At 40.7% G+C, this 21,680-nt stretch overlaps 1 protein-coding gene across 1 annotated transcript in view; it reads left to right on the top strand.

Moving 5' to 3' along the window:
* Positions 1–269: 269 nt before the first annotated feature.
* Positions 270–21,680, top strand: part of COL14A1 (collagen type XIV alpha 1 chain) — a 111,131-nt gene continuing 89,720 nt past the window's right edge. The window contains exons 1-5 of the mRNA XM_072327548.1: positions 270–402; positions 3,589–3,710; positions 9,362–9,478; positions 11,011–11,154; positions 14,239–14,325. Of these exons, the coding sequence (XP_072183649.1) occupies positions 3,623–3,710; positions 9,362–9,478; positions 11,011–11,154; positions 14,239–14,325 (436 nt within the window). The 5' untranslated portion in view covers positions 270–402; positions 3,589–3,622. The remainder of the gene's footprint in view (positions 403–3,588; positions 3,711–9,361; positions 9,479–11,010; positions 11,155–14,238; positions 14,326–21,680) is intronic.

Raw genomic sequence — 21,680 nt, 5'->3', positions numbered from 1 at the left:
TACATAAATATTTCCCTGGTGAATCACTGATCTGTGCATCACAATGAGCAGCACTGGAGAAACACTCACATTCCTCGCAGCACCGTGGGGCAGGCACCTTTTAAATCATTTACAACGAGTGACTTAGGAAAGGGGGAGTGAGAGGAGCAGCCCAGCACCTGCGGGCCCGGCCCCGCCCGCGCACCTGAGGACCGCCGGGACCGGAGCGGGGGCGGGCGCTGGCTGCCAGGCTCCGCGCGCCTCTTTCCCCCCTTCTTTCCACCTTCTGCTCTATAACTGCCCGCCTCCTCTCCCGTCCCTCTCGCCTTATCGGACGCGGCGCTGCGAGGGGAAGAGCAGTCGGAGGGAGGGGAGCGAGCGGCAGCACCCCCGGCCCCGACTCACCCGCTGCTGCCCGCCCAGGTCGGTGCGAGCTCCGCGTTTGTGCCTCGGGTGCCGGGGTGAGGCGGGCAGGGAATGGCTGCGAGCGGGAGCGCTGCGCGGGCACCTGCGAGGTGCAGGGCGAAGAGGGGACAGAGGTTCCCTCCTGGTGGGAGCAGCCTCCGTCCCTCCCGCGGCTGCTGCGGAGCGCGCCCGGCCACATCGCTTCTCTCGCGGCTGCCGTGGGCTGTGAGCGCGCTGCCCGGGCACGCACTGAGGGGATTCCCGCCGGCTCCGACCGGATCCCGCGCCTCAGCTGGGTGGAGGCAGCGCGCTGCCCCGCTGCCGTGCGAGCTGGAAGACGCTCGCAAACGGGGCGCTCGCAGGAGCCCGTAGCGGAGAGCGCCCCGAGGAGAGCCGAGTGGCGGCGCGGGTGGGGCTGCAGGTGGATGGGGCTGAGCCGCGCCTCGAGTGCTGTGGGACGTGGCCGCCGAGGGGCTGCCGGAACCGGGCTGGGGCGCCCTGCCGAGCCCCCCGCCGGCTTCACGCTCTGCTCGTGTGGGGACGGCAGCCATAGCAGCGGGGCTGCGGCTCCCTGAGCGCGGCGGAGGGCTGGAACGCGTCACGCTGCTCTGTTCGCCTGCGGGACGTCGACCCCGCGGAGCCTGCTGCCGTTCCCAGGCCGCGGCGGGGCGCTGGGTCAGGCTGCTCTGTGAAAAGCTGCCGCGATGAAACCCTGCTGTCTTGGTCCCTGTTCAATCTTGGTAGTTAAGTGGCAGCCAGAAACACGGCGGTCCTCTGGCAGGTCTTGCCTATGGCGGGTGGGAGTACATCAGGTTTCTCCTGGACTGAGTGGCCTCAAAGTTACCGCGTTCCGTGCCCCGTTGTGATACACGTGCAGCACGTGGGGGGCAGCAGTACTTGGGGCAGGGCTTTTGGTTTGGGGTGGGGGCTGGAGTTTGGGCTCTGCTGCCAGAGCTATTCAGTCAGATAAGTCTGTTACCAAACAGTTAATAAAAGGAGAAACGTATAAAAAGCTGGAGGTTGTTTCTTCTCGTTCCCCAGTGATGTCAGCCACGAGGTGGCTGCAGACTCGTGTCTGCCTTTGTGGGCCACTCCTCCCCAAGTGCAGAAATCAGCTGGTGCCTCGGTTGTGTTTTCTCCAGAACCAGTTATGCTTCTGTCAATAAATCTTACCTCCTCTGAGCAATGGCTTTTCTCTTAAGAAGAGCAGGAGGAGGTGTTGCCATACAGGATTGCATGTCAGCCAGTATTTGTAGCTGTTATTTGAGAGAAGGGTCAAATCAAATCTAGCAAATGAGGAACTGAGCCACAACTGTGGGTGAATATTTCAGTATCTGGGTTATTACATGGGAAGAAATTGATGCATAGTGGTGGGTGTACCAAAGGATGAGCCGCATGCTGTCCTTTGAAGAGTCAACATTTATGTATTTCATGTTGTATTGGGTGATGAGAAGCCTCAGTATCCAATGTAAGTTGCACAAGGGATGCAGGTTTTCTCTTCCTTTTTCTTACTGCCTGTTAATAGGCTGACTGTGCTGGCTCATCTGGATCCTGCCCTTGTATTTGTGTATAGGAAGCCTGGACATCTTCTTGAATCCCATTTAAAGGATGAAATAGCAATACCTAATCTTTTAGTTCATTTCTGTCATTGGTTATATCTATTTGCCTCTACCTTGTGAGATTATGAGAGTGGGACTGGTCTTTTCTCACCGGTGACAGGATGAGGGGAAATGGCCTCAAGTTGCACTGGGGAGGTTTAGGTTGGATATCAGGAAACACTTCTTTACAGAAAGGGTTGTTAAGCACTGGAACAGGCTCCCCCAGGAGGTGGTTGAGTCACCATCCCTGGATGTGTTCAAAAACCACTTGGATGTGGTGCTCAGGGGCATGATTTAGCAGTAGGTTGTTAGGGTAGTATGGTTAGGTTGTAGTTGGACTTGGTGGATTTTGAGGTCTTTTCCAACCTGAGTTGGAAAATTAGGCAAAATTTATCCTCAGAGCAGTTGGATACTGGAACTGGCTGCTCAGGGAGCTGGTGGAGTCACTGTCCCCTTGGAGGTATTCAAGAAAAGGAAAGTTATGGCAATGAGGGGCATGGTTTAGTGGGCGTGATGTTAAGGAACTGAGGTTGGACTAGATGGTCTTAGCGGTCTTTTCCAATCTCTATAATTTAGTGTAAGAGATTGATTCGAAACAGGGATTTAAGTAGTGTGGAACTTGTTGATAATTTGTCTAAAACTTAGTTAATCTCCCTTGGGGTTAGGACTTCAGGTGATCAAGCTGCCTATGTATTTCTAGGTGGCAAACCAGATTTCTGTGACTGACATTTGTGACATTAGACCTACCAAGTGCATGGATAACTAATGTGAATTGTAAATGCATGGAGAGAGAAGGACGTACATGTCTGTCAGCTGAGGTACCTCAGTCTGCCTCTAGTGTGTTGGTTGGGTCACTTTGTGTTATGACTTCCTTAGAAGACGATGAAAATAAGGGAAGTAAATTAAATGATGGTATTTTGAGGATATTAGAGAAAGTGATGTGGAAAGTGAAAGGGGGGGACTTGCAAAACAGAAATATGTAAACCAAAGATTAATGAAGTAAACCTGTTGAATCTTTGACAGCAACAGAAATACAGTTACTAAGCTTAGTTTAATTCTCCAGTAAAACACTAACGGGAGAGGGCAGCAAAAATTTTTAAGCAACTTGACTAAAACTACTTGAATGGTAGATAAACGTGTTCACAGTATCATGCTTTTAAGTGTCTGTGAATCTTTAGAGATTTAGGGAATCTTTTGTATGTTGAGTAATTCAGCTGGAAAGTACTGAAAGTTGATGTTCCAAATGGATTGAGTCTGAGTAAATAATTTTGACCATGGCATTGCCTACAAATACAGTTAGTACTTACTCGACTGATACCCTGCATGCCTTCTGAGTAGCATCTGCTTTAATCCCGGCAAGTGCCAGATAGTACAACAGAGAGAGCACTGAATATGATAAAAGTTGCACAAACAGGGTAGGTTTGAGGGCACAGTGTGAGTGCACAGCTGTTCTCTGGATGAGATCTTTGCTTCACTGATATCCATGACAGACTCCAAGCTGTATTGTGGTTTTTGTTTAATGCAATCAGTTTTTGCCCACACTTTTCATTGAAGTGTATACCTTAGATTTATAGATTCATTAAATATTTCTCTTCTGTGTTTTCAGACCCACTGATACTGTATACATCAAGTGGGAAAAGATGCTGTGTTGGAATGAGGTACAGAGCTGCTTCCTCTTGGCATTTTTAGCTGTTGCAGCTTACTCTGTCAGTGACGCCCAGGGCCAAGGTAAGAGATAAATAAAAAGATGGAGCTTTTTACTAGGTCACTCTGATGTGCAGAAATAGACTTCTTTATTCCAAATGCACTTGTTGCTTCCCTCTGGGATGTTGATCTGATATTGCTGAAACAAAGCAGGAATTTTGCTGTTGATTTTTGGGGAGGGAAGAACTGTGCATTTGTGTGTACTTCTTGAACCTTGTATCTGAACTATCATAAACCATTCTGTTTGCAAGCTTGGGTGCCTTTTGTAAATAAGAGTCAAAGTGTTCAGTATAACACATTTTGAAACTACTCATCAGAAATTGCTGTGTGCCCTCTCTGCGATCAAGAAAGTTCAAAGGACCGGCCTTGATGTTAAACTCATATAGAATTTACTTTTTGTCCTTAGGACAACAGCTGAAGTATCACATCACACAGTATCACACAGTACTGTTAAATGTTACACACTGCTTCTGCAGTGGTTTGTTTTTTGTTTGTTTTTTCTTTTCAAATCACCTTTATGAATGTTAAAAAAAAAATACTGCTGAGTTTTTTAGGCTTAAGTACTTGTTAGATCAGGCATGTAGTCGATTGATTTCAGATGGAACTTGTCATATTGTGTGGGGAAGGAGGGAGGAACCAATGGGTTTCTATAGTGTCTCAAGAAATACGTTCTCTCAAAATTGTGTTTATGTAATCCCTTTGACATGAGTCTGCTGAGGCATAACTGGGTGCAGAATTTGAGCCTGAGGCTCTTCTAAAACGCCTTATTCATGAACACACTCAAAATGGTGGCAACCTGAAGCTTTCTGACTTCTGATTAAAGCACATAGCTGCACTGTCCAGTCTGCGTGGCACTCGGATGCTGGGGAAGCATACTGCCATAGGTGTTTGGGCATCTTGAGAGTGTTTTACCAGCTTCTTCTAGAACACAAGTACACATATTAGCAGTAATATTAAAGAAGTGATATGAACTGAATGTAGAAATATTCCTTCCCAATGTTCAGTGCAACAGTTCTGGTCAGAAATAAGACCCAGAATATTTTTGAGTTGATGAGCCAGTAAAGCAAAGCATATGGTCAGTATTCTGCTGTCTGTGAATTTCAGTCCTGCTACATGTGGTTAAGATTTGTAAAACAGTATTGGTAATAGGGGTTCATCTCCATACAGTTGTATGTAATTCCTTGAACTTGAGAAGCCATGTTCTTCCCACTACTTATTTTCCAAGCTTTGATTTAATCAATTATAGATAAGGGAGAAAACTCTCAAACTATCAGTACAATGAGATGTTGGTCAGAGACTTTTTTTTTCCATGATCACTGCACCAGCAGAAGTAGAGTTGGTGTACTTGCTGAGTAAAGAACAATACTTCCCTTGTTCTTATATTCTTTCAGCAAGCATTAACTACTGAATGCTGTCAGCAGTTAGATACTAAGCTAAGTGGAGTGTTGCTTTGGCCTGGAATGACTGTGGTGGTGTTGAATGAGGCGATATGAAATCTCTAATCCATTTTCACTGAATAAAAGTGTCTCTTCTTACAATGAAGTTAGTAAGATGTTTCTCAAATACCTTTTCTTAAGGTTGCCACTCCTTACAATAACTCTGGCGAACTATTTACAATTTAATGCACCACCTACTGTATGCTTGTCTGATTTAAGAAACTGTACTCTCTGCTAAGGTATAGGAGGAGCTGGTATTAGTCTCAGCTTGTGTTTTCTTCCTTTGGCAAAGATGCTCTGTTAAAGGTGTGTAACTTGGTGACTTCTTGGAAGGGTGAAAATGTTCGGGACTCTCAAGTGAACATGCCTGAAGCTACAACTTATTCCTTCAGCTGAGGAGTTATCTACGTTGAACTACATGGTTTTTTCATTCGTTGTTTGAATGCCAGATGTACTATCAAATTCAGTTTTCCTCAACCACGGGTATTCTTTCATCACTGCCATTTCTTTCTTCAGCATAATGTCACATAAACAACAGCCACAAAAATTCCAGTTTTCATGTACTTAGTTTTTTATATAGTACACAGGGGGGAAAACAGTTCTAGGCAAGAGAAAGCTTCAGAATTTTCCATTTATTCATAAAGTATTTTTTTTTTTTATATATATAGGTATTTTCCTTCTTTATTTAAAGATGGAAACTTGTCTGCATAGCAATAATTTCCACATGTTACTAATGTAAATGCAATGCATGTTAACTTGTTCAGTTCAGTTCTTAAGATGAAAGTACACTGGAAGCTGCAAGGTCTAGTTAACATCCAGTGTAGAGTATTGGATGTCCCTGAGACGGCTGCAGATACGCAGTTCATGGTATTTTTCATTTCCATTAAAGTGCTGACTAGTCCAGAACACTCTTTCCCGACTTGTCTGCAAGAATAACGTATTTGGAGCACTAATCTATCTGGTTCCATAATCCAAAGCCTTGAACTGGTCTTTAGTTTTCTCTTGGGTGACTGCTCTAATGTTGCTGATGGCCATTCACTTTTGCATTCCTTTAAAGCCACTTAACAAGCTCTAGCTACTGATTTTTATCAGTTAACTGACTCAGCTTGGATTAATTTTTTTTCCCTCTCTACAAGAAGTGAGATTTTGTTCCACAGACAAAAAAGGTCCAAAGAAATAAAGATATCCTCTTCAGGTTGGTGAATGTGTAGTAATTCCCATCAATATTTTGTTGTCTGTTCAAGTGTTAGATTTTTAACTTCCGTAGCTGTATGTACTTCTCTATGCCAGAACATTAGTCTTTGCACAGCTATGACACAGCTGAATTTGTTTCAGTTTGGTGAAAAATTCTTTTTTTTTTTCCTTATGGTTCATTGCTGTATGGGAATATCTATCCCTCTGCAGTGCAACCTTTGATACAAAAAATACCCACTGAAAATTGACTAGTTATGTAAAGACTATTGTGGCACAACTTTTCTAGTCTTTCACATTATAACTCTGTAGTAAACAGAAAAGCCTCTGGTGATTGTGTCCTTCTTTCCTTGTCAGATCTGTGATTGGTTTTTAGGGTCTCCCAGAATTTATGGGGTTTGGTGATGGCTAATAGCAATTAGGCCAGGACTATGCTTCTTTGTTAGAGAGTGCTTTCATCAGTTAAGTTGAAAGCAGGATGGATCAACAGGGGAAGGAGGAAGATGGCAGAGGAAAAATAAGTAAAAACCTGAAATCCAAAGACATGAGGTTTGGTTTTCCTTGTCAGTACATGTTTTTTGGTTATGATTGCTCTCAACTCTGCCTCTTAAGCCCCATACAAATTTACCACTTAATCCTAGTGAAATGAACGCAGACAGAATGCAGCTGTAAGAAGTTCACTTGATCTTTTTTTTTTTTCCTCCGACAAAATAAATATGAAAGGAATTGCATATTTTCCAAATTTCTAGGTATGGTTTGTCACTCTTGTTCATTCAGCACCAATTCAGTATGACTTATGTATGGTTCAAAAGATGGAATGAATCTTGAGAATGAATTAAAAGCTGTAACCTGTAACTACAGTCTGCTTGGCTTTCAGAGCTTTTTGCCATAGTCTCTGTCATTTTATTACAATTATAGCATGCTGAATGTTCTTGCAGAAGCCTGCCCATCAAAATACTTTGGCAGTACTGGGGCCAAATTTTCAAAGAACTGATTTTTCATTCACGGTGATTCCTGCACGTGCTCCTACTTGCAGCCTCTCTTCTAAACCCCTGGGAGGTGACAGGCAGTTTGAAGGCTAGTCTGACAAGATCGTGCCCAGTAAATTAGGAAAGGCACTGTTTGGGTATATGCCCAATGCTGCAAATCAGAACACTTCTGCATGTATGGAACTGATGTGCTACCTGCTGTTTCTGTCCCCTTGCTTCTCTCCTGAGCTTGTTCTTTCAAATCTTTGGGAGTGCTGAGGTGTTACCAAGCTGCTCTTGATGCTTACATCCTCACTTTTTCTTCATTCTTGTGCATAGTTACTCAGTGCAGAGAGGAACAGAACAAAGCTGTCCCATATGGATTGGTGGGCTGGATACAAGGAATAAATATCCTGTGTTAAAGCTCTAGACTTCTAGGACACAAAATATTTTTGTTAGATGACATTTAAACCCACCCCAACCTAAGATGTTGAAAACACTACAGCTTGCCTCTTTCCTTCTCCTTTCTTCTGCAAGCTCTTGGAAAAAGAAACGAGTAGGAAAAAGTAATCAATTGTGGACAGGTCTTTGGCTGCTGCTGTTGCCAGACCTGCATTGACTGCAGCAGGTCAAATGGAGAGGCCAGAGAGTTCTGGATAGCACGTTCTGCCTTGTAGACTCAGATGCTCCATATGCCTTAGTCTTTAAATCTCAGAAATTTTGTAAGAACTATTGGCATATTATGTGTAGTGGACCAAAAAAACATGGCCATGAGCCCAGTCAGTTGAGAGCTATATTGGGCTCTAGGGCAAAGAAATTGGCACTTCTCCCAATTCTTTCAGATAATTTTCCTTCTTTTTTAGATGTGCCAACAGAAACCTTTAGGATGGTAGTGGCAAGAGGTGTGTATAAAGAGACTGAAAAATAAAGGAAAAAGTTCTGTGGGCTGTGGAGGTAGTAGGAAAAGGAAGGGTAATGTCTGTGGAGGACTTAAGTAAGCTTTTTTATCCCTTCTTATTGCTCAGCCTCCAACTGGCTGCCTTTCACTGTAGATCAGTTAGTTCTGTATGAGCCCAAACCTATTCAAATGTATAAAGATTCCCCCTTACTGACAGCCTTGAATATCACAGGCTGCACAACCAGCAACTGTGGTTTAGTTGTCTGCAGTGAAAGGGGGATCTGGCTCCCTGGAGTGGGAGAGAAATGTTCTGCAGGGTATTGTCTAACAACAGCGGAGCTTACCAAAGCAGAAGGATGCTCACTGTGAGGGGCCAGTTAATGTACGTGTGCACCATACTGCTGATACTGCATAACAGTCTAGGGTGGATTTTCTATTTGCTCCTCTGTGTGTTACTTCACTGAAATCTCATGTCTTTCACGCTTTTATTCATTTCACCTGCTCCTTCTGATTGAAACAGACGTGATGGCACAAGATAGGGGAAGGCCAGATTTGTTTACCATTTCTAGTTTGCCCCCTGCCTAAATCTCTACTATCCTGTGCGCGTCTTCTAGTGATGAGGCCAAAGCAGTGTTTTCAACTGGGCAAATGTTTGTTCCTGTGGCTAGGTTTGTAAACTGGGCACTGATTCTTCTTCTGCCTTGTGCATGCCTGTCTTTCCTCTTGGATACAGTGCCCTCACAAAGCTTTGAAAATTTGGCCCTATGTGACTTCAAATGTGGGGCAACACCCACAATAATGTGAAGTGAAGGAGGCTATGTAACACACACTGTCAGCATAAGCAGGGAGAGCAATTTGAATTCCGTTGTATTAACAAAGAGCATTTGTATTACCAGCTTTGCCTGCTAAACTAGAGTCTTAACATCTAACACTGTTTGTTTTCCTGTCTTCTTCTAAGTTGTTAGCTTGTTTTTGTAAACAGTTAAATAAAAGGTATGTCTGAGGGAAGTAGTGCACCTGGGGATGTTGTTTTACAAACTAATAAACTGATATATGACATTTGGAATAACTTGCATCTTTTACTGTTAAAATGTTGTGTCGTCTTCCTACATGTTTGTTATAATGTTTAAAATTGACCATTTCCTTTATTTGAATTTAAATGTTTTCTTTCCCCACTTGCAGTGTCTCCACCAACAAGGCTAAGGTATAATGTAGTCAATCCTGACAGTGTACAGATCTCTTGGAAAGCCCCCAAAGGGCAATTCAGTGGATATAAGCTGCTTGTCACTCCAAGTTCAGGTAAAATGAAAATCTATATATTCTCTTGCAAGGTGAAATTACTGTGGCATCTAGACTTAAGGTTAGGCAGCTTTCTCGAGGCTAATGTCACCTTTTAGGAATAAGGAATTGAGAGCAAAATGTGGGTAAGAGTATTGACCATTCAACAGAAGAATGAAATTTATTGGAGCACTGTGTAATCATAGGCACAAAATATGGGAACTGAAGGTACCTCTACTTCATGTGTAGTACTTGGGATTGTCACTGAGCGTTTGTCTTGGCCTTTCTTCCATTGGGGTGTAAGAAAGACTATAGGAAGTGCTTGAGGGAGAACACAGGAATGCTATTTCATTCAGAGCTTTGAGATGGATTTCCCTGGGCCTTCTCCCATGGTGAACTTCTCATAAAAACCAACAGAATTTTAGAACAAACATGAATATAAAATTATATTTTCAGGTTTTCATTCAAAAACATTTTTAAAAAAAGAAGATGAAGTGGCTATATAAAGCTATCTTATGGAGGTACTACTTCTGTATATATTCACGTTTAGCTAAAATGCAGAAGTACGTACTTATTTTTATATAAATTCTCCTGAGAAAGAGGCAAAATGGAAGTCTGTGAAACAGTTGGGCTGTTCTGTGCATGTCTGTATTAGTTACTTTTCATTTTATTATGCTTTATGAGCCTCTTGTCATCAGACAGCATGTTCCTTAATGGTATCACATAATACTTCTCTTGGATGACGGGTAAGACCATCTTCTCAGCAAGTCTGGTATCAATTTGGAGGCAGTGATTGACAGGCTAGAAGTCAGGGTTGCTGTTCAAAGGGATCTGGACAGCTGAGAACTGGGCTGACAAAAACCTTGCAAAGTTTCATGAAATAAATTTAAGAAAATCTTATGAAACAAATGCAAATTCAAATTTTCAGAGACCACTTAAGGGAGAGGAGAAACAAAAAGGAACTGGCTTGCTTTTAATGGCGCCCAGTGCCAGGGCAAGAAACAGTATGCATGAACTGCAGTGCAGAAAGTGTTGCATCAGGAGCATGACCAAACACTGTCACGGGTGGCCCAGGGAAGTTGTGGAGCTTCCTTCTGTGGAGGTATTAGAAAGGTGTCTATACATGGGCAAATGTCTGTAGGTTGCCCTGCTTGAGTTGTACAAAAGGAGGTCTGGAAGTTCCTTCCAGCATCAACCAGTTTATGATTCTGTTCAACCTACATAGTTACGTGATTTCACATTATTAATTTTGTTGCATAAAGTACTTCTCTGCTTTGTGAGTTATTTGATTTTGCACTTTATTTAATGAAGTGTTTCATCTCATTTCCCAAACGCTTTTTTCTTTTACTAGTTGTGATAGATATGTTGGCTATTCCTTGACTTCTTGCTTTTCAGTGATGTCCTCTGGCCTACTTGTCTGGATAGTGGACAATAAAGTATACTTGGGTCTTGGTAGAGTATGAGGTTTTAACTCACGGTTTTAACTCGCTACATTTACCTTTCTAACAAGAAAGCAATTACATCTTTGCTTTTTTTGATCTTTTCCATTACAGGTGGAAAAACCAATCAGCTTATTCTTCAAAACACTGCAACCAAAGCAATTATTCAGGGTCTCATTCCAGATCAAAACTATGCCCTTCAGATCATTGCATTCAGTGATGACAAGGAGAGTAAGCCAGCCCAAGGGCAGTTCAGAAGTACGTATCTTTTATACCTTACATGCTGAGTACATCTACCATTCAGCATAATTTATGAAGTTGTAACAAACTGATATTGAAAGCAATAATGGAAATACAGTTTCTTCTGTTGGTAGAAGGCTGTTAGGAACCACAGACTTTTTCTGATACATTTGGAGGCCTGAATTAATACAATTGCACAGGGCTTGCTTTGGGCTATCTTTGTTTCTTTTGGTTTGGAATCCCTGTCTTTGCTGTTCCTTTATGAAATTAGCCAGTGCCTTTTGGAAGAGAATCTTCTGTGAGCGTGGGTAGTAATCTGATATATCAGAAAGTTTCCCTACCTGATTCCAGTTGTTTTTATTAAAGATTTGTGTAGCTGTGCCAACTGACAAATAGTTATTTGTTCAGTGATACTGTGAAAGGCTAAATTCTTATTGGTCTTAAACTGTCAAATATGTTTACAAACTGTGCTTAAGGCTCTTATCTGACCTATTCACGTTCTTAGCTTTTCTGTTGAAGTGAAAATGTAGTGTTATAAGAAATTCAAATAAAACACCGATTTGTCTTCCTTTGCAAAGGAAGTGGCACTGTCAGTTTGGTCAACGAAGAGAAAGATGTGTCAGTTTGGAGGTGTGTGAAATCATGCTGAATTAATTCCCTTGATGCTAAGTATTTTAATAACTGTTTGTGGAAGATGCTGCTTGCTCTGAGTGCTAAATCCCTTTACTCTTAGGATGAACACAAGACAAAGTATGCTGACTGCTTTATGTGCTTTGTGTCAGAGTCTTTCTAGCTTTTTATCACTGCTACTGTGTATTTATTCTTTTAAGTACCATCCCAGTTAGGAAACCCACAAAACCACAGATTACTTCAGCATTAAACTGCCAGAAAGCTATACCAGCTTCTATAATATTAGGCGTGGTTCCATTTAAACCAGCTCTGTTCCTAAGGAAATGCAGAGCTGGCAGCTTGTTTTAACAATGTGGGGTTAAGTTCTGTTTGGTATACTCTTCTGCCAATGGAAACATGTAAATCTTAACAAGATATGAATTTCATTTGACCATATGAATGTTGCCTTACATAAATAAAACCAGGAATGATGTGTATACAAAAACTTCCTCTTATCCTGTATTCCATGTTTTTCCCCTTCTCTGACAAATGCATTGACTCTAGAGATGAGAAAAGGTCAAACAAATAAAAACTTTGAGAATATCCTGGACATTAGTGCACTGGAAATGTGTAACTGACGCACTGGAATTGTTTGATGTACAAAGAGCTCTTCTTGATGCTACAGTAAAATTTTATTGTTAAGAATATTCCTTTTATAAAGTTAGATATGCTTTCTTTTTCTGTTGTTGCTTGTAAATTATTATACAAGATCACCGGGAGATTTCTTCTTTTTAAGATACATCTATAAAATTGTAGTTGGTAAGTTCATTGCCTGTGTGAACATGTGAAAAAAAACTGATGTCTTTCTGTGTAACTTTCTTATGCATTCAGATTGTTGTTGTTATTTTGATGAAAGGGCTTTTCCCAAACCAAAGATCTGTCAGGATGTGACTTGACATCTCCTGGGAGAATTTCCAGACTGTTCCATTTCTCTTTAGAGTCACTCCTCCACAGCGTTGGGATTAGAAGGGGCCATCAGCACCTCCTTAGTGATGTTGGCTCATAGTCATTATTGGAAGAAACATTCTTACTTGCTATGCAGTGGTGTCTTTTTTGTTTAGCATTACTCTGGCTATTTTGCCACTTTTATTTTAATTAGAATGGAGTATAAAAAAGAAAAAAAAAGTTTCTTTTTTGACCAGTATCCTTAGTTCTTAACCTGGAGCAAGGATGTTGTTCGTTCTGCGGAGGATTTTCATATTGAGAGATTTGATGATGGCCTGTTGTCTTCCTAAGACCTTAGGATGGTCTTGTGATTATATTTTGGATTCAGACTTGAGAGAATGCTGTTTCAGATGCTCCATATACAGTTGGTTTAAATCAGTGTAATCCATTTGGCTTTCATTTTCTCTTCTGTAAAACAGAATACCTGTGTTGTCCTTTTTATATTGTGTGTTTCAAGAGATAACTGATTAGTCTCACAGTGTTTTGGGAAGGATGTAGCACAGAGTGATTCTGATCCAGGCTAAGATTTGCTGCCTGCTTGAAAGAATGTTGGTCATAATCCAGGTCTACATAAGCCAAGGTTTTTAATTGGAGAAAATTTTCCCTTCTATGGAATATCTTTTTTACTTTTATTTTATCCCAGGCTGTTCCTGGCCATTGTAGATTGTAGGGGTTTTGACACCAATTAACATTCTAAAGAAATAGTATATTTATTTCTCTGTGAGATATATATAGATATAGCTAATGTATACATATATATTCCTCTGACATAAAAACAATATATAAAAATATATATATTATTCCTTTCCCTAGTATATGACTTTCCCAGTGATTTATTTATTTATTTATTTTTGCAAAATCTTTCGAACTACATTGGAGTAGGGAGATACTGGCTAATAAAATATTAAGGACAGCTAATCAAGCTAGATCCTGCCAGGCTTTTATGAGAAATCTAAGACCTAGAAAAGGAGGTATCCTACCCGCCTGCAAGACAGGAAACTATTGAAGTGTAAGCATTGGAACAACTCTGCTGCTGTGGGAATACTTGGTGCCCTGAACACAAAATTGGGCATGGGATTTAAGCTGACTTTTGCAAAGAAGATAATGTAATAGCTGGCTTATGTGATCTTGTGCTGGATGACCTGCAGTAGAACTCTGCAGTACTGGACCTTGCCCAACTAGCTTTGCCAACTTCTGGAGTTTTATTTCCAGTGCTGACTCTTATTATAGGCTTAGATGCTGATGTCACTGTATTTGGACTCTCCTCAATGAGGAGAATTGCTTTTGAGAACTTCAATGTGGACAGAAGGGAGTGAAGGGGCAGAATTGTGAAGTAATAAACACAAAGAGAATGAGAGGAACAGTCACTTGTTACCTAAACATATTGCAAGGTGTTGTGTGAAATGTCTATTTGAAAGAGGAAAACAACGTGCTTCTAACTGCTTTGTTTCTGGTTTGACTTATTTATTTTTCCCCTTGTTTTTCTAGTTAAAGATATAGAAAGAAGAAAAGAAACAAGTAAATCCAAGGTGAAGGATCCAGAAAAAACAAATGCGAGTAAACCAGCTCCAGAAGGTCAGATGTGACTTGGGTGATATTCTGATAATAACCACCTTCTTTGTTTAACTTGGCCACTGCATAGATTTTCTTTAGATCATTACTTTAAATCTTGTTCCCAGGGTGGTTGAGTTGAACAGAAGGGAAATAACAGTATTTCCACGAATTTTGGAGAGTTTCTACAACAGAGGAATCACTTCTAGTTCTGTTTTATCACTTTATCAGTAAGCACCACTATGAATAGCATAAAGCAGGCATTGAACCTTCATTTAAAAGATAAATAAATAAATCATACTACCTTTACTTCCCCACTGGGTACACTAGTTAAAAAAATGAAATAAAATTGTATGCATGTATTTATGTGGGAGGGGGCATACTTAAATAGATCTTATTTCATATAATTGCTTTTAATGCATTTATATATGTGTGTGACATCATGTCATCTTGCCTGCAAGACAGACTTAGCTAGTGTTAACTCCTACCTAAAATGAAATGGATATTTCTTCTATCATTATGATATCATAACTTGTTATCTCTGTCCTAAGGAGGGTCTTATATTTGAAATAATTTGAAATACTGTCATGGGGAAAAAACTTTTGTCTAGTTGTGAGGAGTCTTCTGCTAAAATGTGATATTGCTTATCATAAGAAACTCATCTAGAATGGGAAGCAACATCTATTTGAAGCTTTAAATTCCTTGGTTGTATCAGTGTAGTTTGTGTCAGAGCGAAGAGCACTTTCATCTAGCACTTGTGGGAAGCTCTTGCCGTACGTTTATTGTAAACTTATTGAAAACTGGGAAAGCAAAATGTGTCAATCTATGAAATTGACCAAAAAGGTGTAAAAAAGCCAAAACCCACCAGCAACGCCAAAACCCAATTATGCTGATTTGTATGAATCTTTGCTTTTGTTTAAACCCAAATGCAGCTATACTGAAATGCAATGTACTTTGTTCTTACTGTCTAGCTATTGCACATTTCTTATGCATAGCATAATGATTCATCAAAGTGATGGAGATTCCAAGTCAGTGACTTCAGGGAGAATGGAGTGGAGAGTCCAGGCATATGTCAGCAAAATAACAATGTCAGCAAAAAAATACTTAGCAATGAATTCAGAAATGAAGCATGAATAATAATGGTATCAGTTTTTTTTCTAGCTTAATATGTAAAGGCTGTTCCACCTCAAACTGAAATTGGATCATTGAATGGAAAACAAAATTAATCAATAAGTGTCTCTGAAAGAAATAAGAGCAAAATATTATGCTAAAACTGTGAAGAATAACTTGATCCTCTGCAGATCTTTGACAGGAAATGATCAGAGAGTAACCTAAAGAATTAGTCACTTATTTAGACCTAAATAATTAAATGCTTAATTAGTTTCATAACAGGTTGGTGTTACGTCTGTATTTGATGCACTTAATAGCATCTCTGATACATTTTATGGCTGTGTTATATCTTTAGTCAAGTTGGTGATGCCGTAAGTGTTAACAGTACAAAAAAAAACCTCCAATGGTTTGGTAGTATGATATATTACCTGAAAATGGAGCAATCTTTGCCCACAAAACAAAGTGAAAACAGTCATTGTCCAAACTCATATTGTCAGGAAATGGTCATTGCTTCCGTTCTTGTCCTGGCTGGAAGGGTAGCAAAAGCTTATTTAACCATTTCTGCAAGTACTAGAGCCAAGTTTTGAAGCAAGAAGGTGCCTTCTGTGGACATCTGTTCCACTTCTTCCTGAGGGATGGTTAAAGAAGAGGAGACTGGATGATCTTTGTAGGCCTTACAGAGGCAAAGGTCATCATTCATTCTTCTACATGTGAAAAATTGTCTCTCAGCATTCTCTGATGTGAATGTTAGGACAGGTTTGGCATTTTATAGGTCACGTAATCCTGACTCATTGCTTTGGGGCAAAACCACTAATGTTTAGCAAATAAACTTGTTAAAATGTACAGGAAGTGTGTGAATGCAGTCCGTAACATCAGTGTGTGCATTAAGACAGCTCTTACCAGTTGATCCACATGTATCGAGCTGATTTTTCTGAAGGGCACCATAATTATTGAAGTTTGTTTTTGGTAAATACTTAACTAATAACTTTCTTCAGGGAACAACTCTGCCAAGTGGTTTGGGTGGCTCATTAGCAAGTTTTTCAGCAGCTCTAGTAACCCAGGTTGAAATTCTCCATGTGATGTGTCCTGTCTGTTCAGGTAGTTTGAAAAGCTTTATTCCTTTCTTTCCTGCTCTAAGTACTGAGCTCTTATCTCAAATAAACCTCCAGTGTATGTCAGTAATGTCACCGTGCCAAATTAATTCACCTTTTAATTTATACATCTGATGATAACAGTATGTTTGATTTCTAGAAAGCTCTTCTAGTTCTTCTGTACAGATAATTTCAAGTGTTGAATCTTCTTCCTGTATTTCTCAGAACCTGTCAGTTTTCTCAGCTTAGTGATAGATTTATCACTGCTGCACACTCAGTAACGTCAGAAGCCTTTTTTCTTCCTCTCAGTTGAGATCAAGTTCACGGACTCACCTTCATTCAGCATGCACTGATATCTGAGTACTTGTACCTTGGCACTTCTCCAATTCCGTCATGTACAAAGCTCCTTTCTGCACAGTGAAAGGGATTAATACGTTCTTTGCCTTCTCAGATGTTTTATAGTTTTTCAAAGAACTTCTAGGTGTGATTCTGTAGTCACATCCCTTTAGGGAGGGGAGAATCACAGTGTTTTGACTGCATCCTGTGGCAAGTACGTGACTGTGTCCTTTCAAGTGTTTCAGTTCATGCCTGTAAAGTTTTCAGACAATGATTTTAATGACAATAATGAAACACACTGGGACAATGTCTTTTTTTTGCTTGCAAGCTTTATTTTGGGACTTAGCCTAGGCTATCAGCCAAACTCCCACTTAGTTGCTTTTTCCATGAGGATAGTGAGAGAAAATAGGAAGAGCAGAAATATTGTGTTGTGGTTTAACCAGGCAGGTAGGTAAGCACCACACAGTTACTCGTTCCCTTCTCCCTGTCTCCCAATGGGACAGGAAGAGAATCGAGGCAGCGGGGAGGCAGAACAAACAATAAAGTAGATCTTGTGAGTTGGTATAAGAACTGTTTACTAAGACAGAAAAGAAGGTGAGGGGGGAGGAGGAGGAGAATCTCTAGTAATGATAATTATATGTGTAAAAAAATAAGTGATATACAAGCAATTGCTCACTGCCCACTGCCTGATGCCCAGCCAGACCCTACAGAAGGTAAATCGACTTTGTCCCAGCTGAAATCAGGATAGAACGCTCACAGATTGTTTGCCAAGTGCCATCACTGGCAAGTCAGACTTGACTTGAGGAAAAAGCACTTCATTTATAACCAGTTAAAATAATAATTAAAAAAACAAACCAAACAAACAAACCAAACAAACCGACAAAACTAATTGGGTAATAGGATACAAAACCACAAGCATTAAAAATAAAATAAACTTGCCTTCCTCTCTTTCCTGAATGGTTTTTTTGTGCGTGTGTTTTTCTTCTTCCAGTGCTTTGCGCATTACTAACTAATAAAAAATGCATAAAGTTCTGTAAAATATATTGGCATGTGAATCTGATGTTTGGATTATAATAGCTCTTGCAGTAACCTCACGCTGGTCTTTGGGTGCTGATAGAAATGAGAGGTGCAGTAAACTTGAAAAATAGCCTGGTTTGTTTTCTTCTTCCAATACCTTTGCAGGTAATCTTTAGCATTTACCCTGCAGCTATTGAATGTTGCATAGTGTAGGAGAAAAACCCGGAGAGGTTTATTAAGATGCTGTTCAGCAGAAGAGACTAACGATCTAATTTACTAATTTGTCTGTTTAGTTAATGTCGGCTGTGACCGTACATACTGCTAGATAATGTGAAATCAGTGCTGTGAGGTATTTTACTTAGCTCCAGGAATGAATACCTTCTGAGATACTGCTCTGTTGGCTGTGTTTCTTAATTTTACTCACTTCATCCTGGCTAGCATAACTGCAGATGTTGGTTTTAGTTATGATGGTTTTTTTTTCCCGTGGCATTTTTAAGAATTATTTGCTGAATTGTAGGCTGCAGAACTCATTAATTATGTCTTTGTGCAGCCTATAATTGGTCATATTAACAGTGTTTCATTGTGCTTTCTGGAGGGCACTTCAGCTTTTGCGTTATGAGCAAGCAGAAGAAAGAGATCATGACTGTTTTGTGTGGGCGTATTTCCCAGTGCCATTCTATTCTTCCTAAGCATTCTGTTTTGTCAGTTTGTTGTATATTAGTCTGTTTCTGCAATCTTAGGCTAAAAGTAAAGGTTATTGGAAAGTACTTTCCTCTCATTGTCAGTATGAATTCTTTTGTCCTATTTAGTGACTGCTGAATCTAGTCATCCAGTACAGTCAGACAGGTTTGCCATAGCTTCCATGCCCCCATATTCAACCAGCAGGAAGGCTGAGCATGTATTCATAGTTAAGTACCTAGCATGTGCACATTTGGCCACGAAGATCAACAGAGTCACTCAGGGTACACACCAACAAAAACATCAGTGACCTTTCCTGTTTACCTCTCTAGCTGATCAGGATGAAAGCCAACAAGCAGGAAATAAAATACAAGCCCTTCAGTAACTGACACTTGGATCCCCTTGTCTCTAATTGTGTCATGCAGACAAACACACAGGCAGACAGGTCTCTCAGTTGACCTTCACAGCAGAATCTCTCCAGGCCTGGACATCCTAGTCTTTCGTGTAGCCTACTCCTCCAGCTGTCTCATAGAGACACACAGATATCCAGCTGCTTTGATACCTGGCTCCCAAGCTGCTTTCCCTACTTTCAGGTAGTTTTGCTTGATTTTCATTAGACTTTATATGTAGACACACGTACCCTTGCTTCTCCTGTTGCTAGCATCATGGATGTGTGAGAACTCATGAATTGTCTTTCTCACTGCAGTTACTGACAGTGTAGATCTAACTTGTTCTGGTTGGTATCACAGGCATGTGAGCTTGTGGCGGTGACTTTAGATGCTGACATTCAGAGCTACACACATGTACAGAGAGTAGTGTGCTTCTCACGCAGAATAATATTTACAAAAGGAATTTAACGAGGACATGGGACAGTGTGTGATTATTGGGCATAGGACTTTTATCTTTTTATCTTCCCATGCTAGTTCTTTTACAAATTACCTTGATATCTCCCTTTCCCAACATTTGGTTCTTCCACTAAGCATATCATATTAACACTTAGACAATCTTCCCCTTCAAATTAAGCTGTTTTGCAGGTTCTTATTTATTAGTTCATGTTTGATCTTTCTTTACGGGTCTCAAAAGATATTCATCCAGCATTAGATCATATCTGACCAGCTATAATCAGAACAATATAGAAAAAAATAGTATTTTTTGGAGGTTTTTTTTCCTCAATATGCCACGTGGATATTGACCTGCTTTATGTTAGAGCACATAGCAGACCCAGAGCTAAGCTAGGAGGTGGTATTTTTCTGTTTTGGATGCTTACTGTAATATCTAAACAGTGCTATGGAGTAAGTATAATACCTGCTTGTTTTAGCATATGCTGTTATATTAAAGTTAATATCAACTTAAAAGTGAATTTATCATCCCTGTTTCTATGTGGGGTGGCCTCAGATCCCCATGTGTCCCTTGAGAAAACTGGGGAGTGCTTGGATCATGCTTTAGCATACTTAAAGCATTCTGGACTGCCACAAAACTTTGGCAAGCATTTATAGTTATGCTTCCCTCAACATACTCCTCTGACTACTCTAAGATGGCTCTGCCCTAGGGACAATTTTATAGACTCAGTTTCAGTCTCTCTCACTTTTATACTTGGCTCCTTTCTCAGGCTTTTTTTCTACCTAGTGGAGAATCTGTGTTACATTTATCTCAACTGCCACTAATGAAAGGAGCACCTGATCATCAGAATTTGCCAGCAAGATTCTCACTTGAATCCAGGTGTGTCAGTGGTTTCCTGCTTTAGTGCTAAAATGTTTCTAATTTCTAAAGGGAGCCTATAAACAGGAGCCAACACTTTGAAGGGGTAGATAATATCAGGATAAGGGGAAATGGTTTTAGGTTGAAGGAGGAAAGATTTAGGTTGGATATCAGGAGGAAGTTCTTTACTGTGAGAGTAGTGAGGTGGTGGAACAGGCTGCTCAGGGAGGTTATGGATACCTCATCTCTGGAGGTGTTCAAGGCCAGGTTGGATGGGGCCCTGGGCAGCCTGGTCCATCTGTTAAATGTGGAGGTTGGCAGCCCTGCCTGTGACTTCTTTCTCAACTTCAGGTGATGCAAATGTCTGCTTAAAAACTGGACATGCAGAAGACTTAACCGAATATGTCTTTGACATATAAATTTAGGATATCCCATCCAAGCCAGGTGTAATTTGATGAGAGGTATTTGTCAAGATTCTATGCCAGTCTATAAACCTGTGAACCATCGTGCAGAGCTTTGTATATTAGGAACTCCTTGCTGGCCACTGGATGACTTCCAGGAAGACTCCGTTGCAAGGAATCTCTTGAATAAACTACTTCATTGTTTGGAAAGTTTAGCTCATTATGTTTTGGATGGTCAGTGCTTATTCCAAGAGTTCATCCTATGAATTTCGCTGAGGGGGACATAGCTAAACCTTTGAATCCTCTGACTACTTGCAACTTGGATTTCCTTTTTTCAATGGCAGTGTTTTTATGGTTCTGGCCACAATCCTTCAACAGACTCCTGCTTCCTGCCTCCCACAACTGGAAAACCTGATAGGATGAATCAGTGCTGAGATGAGCAGAGCTTTTAAATGCTTTCTCTTTGCCATCCTTCTGAGATTTTGAGAAAACCAAACATGCTACTACGTTTACAGATATTAATAATGTGTTTCCAACAGTTGTACAGGAGACTGTTCTCCAGAATCAGATAAATGGACTCAGGGCACTTATCAGACCCCTTCTGTCATTTTGAGTACAATACCCTGGATGACTTTGCCTAACTGTTTCGACAGAACCCAGACTCCAAGATCCATTGAGTGTATGATTGCAGCTGTGCATGCAGCATTAGATTCTGTAACACCATCGTCATTATGGCCACAAGAACCTTTAAAAATAGGCTTAGGAGAAGAAGAATGGAGAGTTGTGTTGCCTATAATCCATTGGAATGATAGTAATTCTATACTATTCTTGGAAGTCTATATGAATTATGTTTCTACTAGTGCAGGTTTCGACTGAACACTTCAGAAGGAAAGATATAAAGGAGGGCAATTTTTATTTCCCTTCACATCAAGGAGAAAGAATATGCTAGTGATCCCGAGATATGACACTTTTCAACATCTGTATCTATAAAGAGGTAAATGGCCATGAGTTTGGTTGTAAGTGTGTTGCAGTCATCTGAGTATGAGTG

Source organism: Excalfactoria chinensis, chromosome 2, assembly GCF_039878825.1.
Source record: "Excalfactoria chinensis isolate bCotChi1 chromosome 2, bCotChi1.hap2, whole genome shotgun sequence".
Classification (NCBI taxonomy): domain Eukaryota; kingdom Metazoa; phylum Chordata; class Aves; order Galliformes; family Phasianidae; genus Excalfactoria; species Excalfactoria chinensis.
Note: the sequence above shows the minus strand (reverse complement) of the source record. Positions and strands in the feature narration are given on the sequence as shown.